This window comes from Pongo abelii, chromosome 10 (genome assembly GCF_028885655.2).
Source record: "Pongo abelii isolate AG06213 chromosome 10, NHGRI_mPonAbe1-v2.0_pri, whole genome shotgun sequence".
NCBI classification, from domain to species: Eukaryota; Metazoa; Chordata; class Mammalia; order Primates; family Hominidae; genus Pongo; species Pongo abelii.
In genome coordinates this window covers 37,221,710-37,230,715 of record NC_071995.2, presented here as the reverse complement: position 1 = coordinate 37,230,715, position 9,006 = coordinate 37,221,710, and the positions used below count along the sequence as shown (strand labels likewise).

The window sequence follows — 9,006 nt, the reverse complement described above, 5'->3', positions numbered from 1 at the left end:
CCCAACAGCCTCTGCGGCTTCTGCGTGTTCCTTCCGGTCCCGACAGGGCCGCAAGGGGACGCTGTGGCAAAGCAGCCGGCCTGGCTGACAACGTTTTAATCGCTGAGGCAAGGCAGGCCTAAATCAATGGAAGCCTAAATATCTGACAGAGGCCACAGGATTAGTGTTTCAAAACATCTCCATCATAATTTTATCTAGTTCTGACAGGTCTTTGATATCTTTTTCGAGTCAGAGACCAGACTTGAGAAAGAAAAAGAAGGCAAGGACACAGTTAAGGATCGCTAACCCTAAAAATGATGTTTCCCTTCTCATTTATTACCCCATACCCAAATTCCTTAAATATCCTTCATGTGCAGTTTTAATACTCCGTAAACAGGTGTTTATAAGAAACATAGCACTGTAGTAAGTTACCATTCTGTGCATTGAGTTGCTAAGAGAGCTTAATCAGGCAGGGCGCGGTGGCTCACCCCTGTAATCCCAGCACTTTGGAAGGCCAAGGTGGGCAGATCACGAGGTCAGCAGATCAAGACCATCCTGGCTAACACGGTGAAACCCCGTTTCTACTAAAAATACAAAAAATTAGTCGGACGTGGTGGGACGCGCCTGTAGTCCCAGCTACTCAGGAGGCTGAGGCAGGAGAATTGCTTCAACCCAGGAGGGCAGAGGTTGCAGTGAGTCGAGAAACTCCAGCCTGAGCCACAGAGCAGACTCTGTCTCATAAAAAAAAAAAAAGAAAGAAAGAAAGAAAAGAAAAGAGCTTGATCAAAACTTAATTAGATGTAAAGGTCCAAAGATGTTAAAATCCTTACTGAAAGAAAATCTCCAAACAAAAATTGAATTATGCTATTTGTTTCTGTATTAAGTTTGTATATCCTTACAAAACAATTATCTTACAAACTGTCCTATATTATTTTGGTTAGAAACTAGGCATCTCTTCTTCCAAATAAATGCACAAATTACATTTTTTTAAATTGCCATTTTTTTTTCCAGAATATAACTTGGGGAAGATTTCACAATTTGATATATAATAATCGATTTTTTGTTAGGTCATTGGAAAATAGTACTTAGAATAGCATTATGTCCCAGGGTAGATATCTTGTTTAATCACAAAAATCCTGTTTTTTATGACAAAATTCACCAAGGTGTATCTAAAATTGAATTAGACTAAGTGAATTCAGCATTTCCGAGAATATTAGACTTTGACAGGGAGTTGTTTCTTCAGTAACAAAACCATGCAGGCAAGGAAGGAGCAATGGCCCTGTGTATTAGCCTTTCCTACTTTCAACATTTTAAAACATATTGACTAAATTAACTGAAAGGGGAAATAATTTGCTAAGGGATTAACTAACTCTTTTTTTCTTTATTGTGAGTAAAGGGACATAAGGAGAGGTTGACCAAGTTGTTGGGTAAAGAACTAAGAGCTGGCACTCCATTTGTGGGAGCCAAAAATTAAAACAATTGAACTAATGGAGATAGAGACTAGAGTGATGGTTACCAGAGGCTGGGAAGGCTAGTGGGGGATGGGGAAGTGGGAATGGTTAATGGGTAGAAAAATATATTTAGATAGAATTAATAACATCTAGTTTTGATAGCACAACAGGATGATTACAGTTAACATTTATTATACATTTTAAACTAAAAGAGAATAATTGGAATGTTTATAACACAAAGAAATAATAAATGCCTGAAGTGATGGATACTTCATTTACCCTGAAAGATTATTATGCATTATATGCCTATATCAAAATATTTCATGTACCCCATAAACATATACACCTACTATATACCCATTAAAATTAAAAAGAATAATACATAAAAATTTTAATAAGAACTGAGAGCTGGAGGGGTCATCTCTTCTCCCTTACTAGAGTCACTTCTTTCCTTCCAGTCAGAGGGAGGCAGTGAATTAGGCTAAGGAAAGATTAACCTCTGAGATACATGTTCAGACAAGATATTTACTGGGTTTTCCTTCACAGAAAAAGACATTTCCTTATGAACTAGGTATTAGGTAGTTATGTATAATAGCTGAAATGTTGACCTAAAATCTCATTTTCAGTGCTGTTTATGCCTCCATGAGTAAGACTAGCATGACTGATAGATAATAAGAGAGTCCAACGCTGTGCTATTTTAGGGCCAGTAGAGCAATTAGTTAATCTCTTGGGTCAGGAAACAGTTCAAGAAAGCAATATGGCACAGATGAAATACTATTAAGCATTTGTTGAAAAGGAAATCCATTTGAAATTCTCAAACCTTAAACAATTTATCTTTACCTATTTCTAAAAATTATTTACTTTCTGGATATTCATAATCTGAACATGCAACACATATATAATATATATTATACATACATTTATGTATATACATATATAATTCTCTTTATTACAAAAATAATTTCTGATGTTTTACAGTTCATAAAACATATATAGTCTCTAATTTGTATTCTATATATATAAACTCCATTTAATCCATCTCTTTCATGGATATTGGTAGGGTACATGAGAATATCACACTTGAGAGCACAGTGATTTGAGAATTATTGATTTTAAAAATTATTCTCATTGTTTCTCAAGATCTTTTCTAAGACGATGTCTCCCCTCTTAAGAAAATTTTAATATTCTCCCATATAAACACACATGAAGTTGAGACGTTTGTGTGGAAATTAGGCCTAAGTATGTTTTTTACTACAGTAACAAAGATTTTTTTCTCCTCTTTCTCTCCTAGTTTGGAATGCAAACTAAATTAACATTCTCTTAGCTTTAATTGCATACTGCCAATAGAAAAAAACTGAAAGAAGGCCGGGCACGGTGGCTCACGCCTGTGATTCCAGCACTTTGGGAGGCCGATGGGGGTGGATCACCTGAGGTCAGGAGTTCGAGACCAGCCTAACCAACATGGCAAAACCTCATCTCTACTAAAAATACGAAAATTAGCTGGGTGTGGTGGTGGGCACCTGCAGTCCCAGCTACTTGAGAGACTGAGGCAGGAGAATCACTTGAACCTGGGAGGCAGAGGTGGCAGTGAGCCTAGATTGTGCCATTGCACTCCAGCCTGGGCAACAGAGTGAGGCTCCATCCCCCCCAAAAAAAGAAAGAAAGAAAGAAAGAAAAGAAAAAGAAAAAACTGAAAGAAGTACCTTGACATTCTTAGTTTTTTACTTAAATGCCATATATTATTGACTTAATTGTCCATATGGCTTCCTGTCTTCTTGAATCCTTCCTCAGCCTTATCTGAAGGCTTGTGCCTAGTCTCAGACACTAGGACCAACTCTTACCCTTGAGAGCAGGGAGAGGTGAATGGTGGGAGTGAAATTTAAGTGGTTAGAGTTAGGTCTTCACCTAAGTGGCTCAATATCAAATCAAATTTCACGTTGATATTTTCCACACTTCAAGTAACTTACTTTCAACCTTCCTTGTACCACGATTCAGGTAACAAAATTTCTGTCTTGATCATTTTCCTCATAGACAATTCTTCATTCTCACAAGTCTCTCACTCCAGATGCTGAAAGCTTGTTCCTGCACTACAACCTCATTATCAGTTGGTAAACTGACCTACCTCCAGCTAAGTCCTATTTGAATCTCTAGTGTCCTTTGCTTCTAGAGTTCTCACTGCCATGCTCCTCCCCTAATATGGCTGTCTCTGGTTGTATGTATTGCAGACCACTTGCCTCGACTGCCAGCTGCTGTCTGCATCCTTCTGTGTACCATGTTCTGCCTAACAACATCCTGGCATCACCCCCAGTCAGGTTTACCCTGGCCTTTAACCTGTCCTGTCGCTTCTAACCCTTTTGTGTGTAGCTGTTAGGAGATGTGACGTAAATGAAAGGCAACCTTATCTTGCATACAAAAAAAGCAAGAGCTTAGGAATAAAAGATTTTGGCAATAACTTCCATGACCACTATTATCTGTACATACAGGCTTAAAAAGTCTTAATGGGATGATGGAGTATGCTACTAATATGGCCAGCTATCAAAAAAACTTGCATGAGTTTGACACTCATGTGTCAGTCAGTCTGCTGAATTGAATGCAAACAAATGAAGAGATATGTGATGATTGTCAGAATTAATATGAGTACATAAGAAAAAAGTTTTAAAATTTTAAGAATATGGTCACTTATGAAAGTGAGGATAGTTCTTTGTTTGTGATAAACTCAGTAATGAAGATCATTTAATGCTGAGATGGGTTTTATATTCTAGCACAGAGGTTTGCAAACTTCTATAAAGGGCCAAATAGTACATATTTTAGTCTTTGTTGCATCCACCACTGTGGCTTGAAAGAAGCCATAGACAGAGAGTAAATGAATGGGTGTGACTGTTTTCCAATAAAACTTTATTTATAAACACAAAAATGAGAATTTTATATAATTTTCACAGGACAAAATATTCTTGTTTTGAAGTATTTTCAACCACTTTAAAAATGTAAAAATCATTCCTAGCTTAAGGGTCATATAAAATTAAGTGGCAGGCTAGATTTGGCCCACCAGTTGTAATTTGCCAACTTCTGTTCTAGCTTAATGCATATTTTCCTAAGCTTCTAATTGACTGGAAATGTGTATGTATGTTGGGGGCCAGCTGCTGGTGAACAAAACCGGCTGTAGCTACTGAGCATACTCAGTATGCTCACTTAGAAATCCCCAGAAGTTTCAGAATATATGACACTTCTGTAAGATTTCAGTAGATACCACAAGCAGAAGAGCAAGCAGAAAGGGAGATTTCCGAGAGTTTTAATGAGATGGGGGGCGGGGAGAGTGAAGAGCAAAAAAATGGTTTTTCCATATCCAAAAATATACCCAGCCCTGACTAAAAAAGTGCTCTTGGCTGGGCGTAGTGGCCCACGTCTATAATCGAGCACTTTGGGAGGCTAAGGCAGGTGGATCACTTGAGGCCAGGAGGTTGAGACCAGCCTGGCAAACATGGCAAAATCCATCTCTACTAAAAGTACAGAAATTAGCCAGGTATAGTAGGCGCACCCTTGTAATCCCAGCTACTCGGGCTGCTGAGGCACCAACCTGGGAGGCGGAGGCTGCAGTGAGCCGAGATTGTGCCACTGCACTCCAGCCTGGGTGACAGAGAGACTCTGTCTCATAAAAAAAAGCTTTTTACATTTTCAAAAATATGCAGAATTGTCCTTGACTGTTGAACAATTTAAATCCTCCATTATGGCTGTGAATAATTTTAAGACTCTTAGTTTTTATCAAATAACCAAATGGAAATAGGAAGTAGCCAGTAGATTATCTCTACAGCTAAACAAAACAAACAAAACAGAAACTTGCAAAAGACAAAGTATTCTTGAAAAATGAAGTAAGGTCCTAGAGAAGCTATTTCTACCATCCAACACCAGCTGAATTCCCAAATGGTTAAACTTTCACTATAAGTGCTACCCCACTCCAAGTAAAAACTAACACATGGGAGTAGTAAACATGAAATATTGCTCTCATTTATTTAATAGTCGTCACCTTGTAAATAAATATGAGTACATCAGATCTCCAGTTATGGGGCTGGAAGATTTTTAGCATAAGGACAAGTAGGATGCAGGGGAAAAGGGGAGAACGGCTAGAGGCATAGCAAATAATTATTTTCTGTAACACGGAAGACTTTTATCCTATTTATTTACAAGGGAAACCCTCAATTACAACTTGTCTATTAGGTTCTGAGACCTTATGTGAAAATCAGACCCCCAAAAAAGCCGGGGGTTGGGGGACCGAAAAACAGATCCAAGTGTATTTGATATTTGGCATTCTCCAGTGTCCCTCCCACTTGTCACTTTCTTTTCTGATCCGTTTCAGATTCATTCCATATCCTTTTCATATTCATTTTATGTTGATCCTCTTGTCCCTCCTCCCTCATTTCCGTGGTTCCTTCTCCCTCCTCGTCTCATTAAAACTCTTGGAAATCTCCCTTTCTGCTTGCTCTTCTGTTTGCGGTAGCTACTGAAATCTTACCGAAGTGATGTATATTCTGAAACTTCTGCGGGTTTCTAAGTGACATTGAGCATGCTCAGTAGCTAGAGCCGGTTTTGTTCGCTTGGAAATCTCCCTTTCTGCTTGCTCTTCCGTTTGCGGTATCTACTGAAATCTTACCGAAGTGATGTATATTCTGAAACTTCTGTGGGTTTCTAAGTGACACTGAGCATGCTCAGTAGCTAGAGCCGGTTTTGTTCGCCAGCAGATGGCCTGATTCGACCTCTCCAAAAATAGACATTTTAACTCTCTGAACTCCTGTTTAAGGAAGGATGTAATTCGCTTTGCTCTCTCCTCATTTTCAAGGTTCAAAGGGAAGCTGCGAGGATTCCAAGGTCCCACCGCCCTCACAGCCAATGAGGGGCCTGGGAGGGAGGAGCTTGGTGCAGCTTGAGCTTCTGAGAGAATCATTCCCGGTAGATGCAGCGGAGTCTGAGCTCTGCTGCATCTGTCACAGCAGAACATAATTAAAAACACAACAGTGGAAGAGAAACGCTGCAGACTATGGGACGCTGTAGGACTTTCTGAAACATTTGCTGGGGATTTCTGTGAAGCATGATCTTTTAAAACGAATTCTTTTGGAAGCCGGTTTGGGTAACTGGGAAAATGACACATATGCTAAATGCAGCAGCTGATCGAGTGAAATGGACCAGATCGAGTGCTGCTAAGAGGGCTGCCTGCCTGGTGGCTGCGGCATATGCTCTGAAAACCCTCTATCCCATCATTGGCAAGCGTTTAAAGCAATCTGGCCACGGGAAGAAAAAAGAAGCAGCTTACTCTGCTGCAGAGAACACAGAAATACTGCAGTGCACCGAGACCATTTGTGAAAAACCTTCGCCTGGAGTGAATGCAGATTTCTTCAAACAGCTATTAGAACTTCGGAAAATTTTGTTTCCAAAACTTGTGACCACTGAAACAGGGTGGCTCTGCCTGCACTCAGTGGCTCTAATCTCAAGAACCTTTCTTTCTATCTATGTGGCTGGTCTGGATGGAAAAATCGTGAAAAGCATTGTGGAAAAGAAGCCTCGGACTTTCATCATCAAATTAATCAAGTGGCTTATGATTGCCATCCCTGCTACCTTCGTCAACAGTGCAATAAGGTACCTGGAATGCAAATTGGCTTTGGCCTTCAGAACTCGCCTAGTAGACCACGCCTATGAAACCTATTTTACAAATCAGACTTATTATAAAGTGATCAATATGGATGGGAGGCTGGCAAACCCTGACCAATCTCTTACGGAGGATATTATGATGTTCTCCCAATCTGTGGCTCACTTGTATTCCAATCTGACCAAACCTATTTTAGATGTAATCCTGACCTCCTATACACTCATTCAAACTGCTACATCCAGAGGAGCAAGCCCAATTGGGCCCACCCTACTAGCAGGACTTGTGGTATATGCCACTGCTAAAGTGTTAAAAGCCTGTTCTCCCAAATTTGGCAAACTGGTGGCAGAGGAAGCTCATAGAAAAGGCTATTTGCGGTATGTGCACTCCAGAATTATAGCCAATGTAGAAGAAATTGCCTTTTACAGAGGACATAAGGTAAGATAGAAATTAAGGTGATGGGTGAAATGTGAGACTGTTCAAGCTGCCACTGCAGTGCCAGATACCATCTGTTGTCCTGTCGATGGACCCACTTCTTTAGTGTCTTAGATTCCTCTGACATCTAAACCTGAATTAAAATATATGCTTCATTACCCCTTTTAACTGTAACCAGTTAAAGAATTATAGGGTGCAAACTTTTCTAAAGTTTCAGAAGAATAAAATTTGCAACACTCTAAAAAAGTCTACTTAGCCTCAGTTACTCAAATATGCTCAGAATTATTTCTAACGCATTTTCTTAAAACTTAAATCCCAACTTGGTAGGTCGTCCTAAAGCACCTACCAGAAGAAAATATATATTTGGAAACTAAGACTAAACATATTTCCATTCAAATGGAAAATTTAGAATGATATTCTTCGTTGTTCCTTTGCTGTCCAAGAGGGGGGAAAAGCCAGGGTTTCTTATAGAAGACATTTTTAACAATTTTGCATGTCTGATCAATACGGAGCATCCCCATTCCCAAGACACGTAGGAGAGTGTCTCACAAAATGGCATTTCTACTACTCTTGGTTCATGTTCAGCACTGTATTTTGACAAAATGAAAGGAGGAAGTGAAATGAAATTTTGTCTAGCTTTGAACAAAAAAAGCTGAGATTAGAGAAGAAATGAGGAGTACAAAAGGAGTTTCAGAATGTTTTTAATTATTAAAGATTTTCAACATTAAGCAGATCCCTAAAACAATTAGCCCAATTATACATACTCACAGTGCATGAAGGTAACTTCAGAATATGAAATGACAGAAATTTCGAAGGCAATGCAATCTTAATTTAAATGACTTGGTGAATAAAATAAAGTATTCTACTGTTGAAGATGGCATGTCATTCACCAAGCAGAATTATTTAATTTTTAAAGCATCTGTAATTATCAGTGTCTTTAACAGCAGTAGCAACCTGAAAAAGAATATTTAAAGTAAATTTAGGACTCTTACTCCCACTTGAAAATTGACCTCATATATTGTATTATGTCATATTGATTTGTGATTCTTCTTGAACTATTGAATTCAATGATATAAATTATAGTGTGCTTAGACTTCTTGCATAAAAGACAAAATCCAACAAATTGAGTCAGTTCAAAAGTGGAGTCTGTACATATATATGTCATGTGTCCATTTTCAGATATTTTTGGTGTAATCAACAAGGACAAAGCTCTAATAATTGTTTATTCATGTCTTATATAATATCATTTAATTTTAACATCTCATACATAAAATTTAAATATCATAACTATAAATTACTTACATGTATTTTATACCTAACATTATGTCCACTGAGTAGCATAAACTTTTAAAAATAATACACATGTGACCAAAACTAAATAATAACTAATACTGGTATTAATCTGCATTTATTGGTTAAGATGCATAGATAATGCCATACTAAAAAAAAATAATAATAAGAATATGTATATATCTTTAAAAAAAGTCCTCAACTCTTTTTCCTCTCTAT

The 9,006-nt window shown here is 38.2% G+C and overlaps 1 protein-coding gene across 3 annotated transcripts in view; it reads left to right on the top strand.

Moving 5' to 3' along the window:
- The first annotated feature begins 6,073 nt into the window (after positions 1-6,073).
- ABCD2 (ATP binding cassette subfamily D member 2) overlaps positions 6,074-9,006 on the top strand; it is a 72,658-nt gene continuing 69,725 nt past the window's right edge. For 2 of the 3 annotated variants that reach the window (XM_002823102.4, XM_054527115.2), the window contains exon 1: positions 6,074-7,500. In XM_002823102.4, the coding sequence (XP_002823148.2) occupies positions 6,562-7,500 (939 nt within the window). In that variant the 5' untranslated portion in view covers positions 6,074-6,561. The remainder of the gene's footprint in view (positions 7,501-9,006) is intronic. The other variant, XM_054527116.1, reaches the window with a different exon arrangement.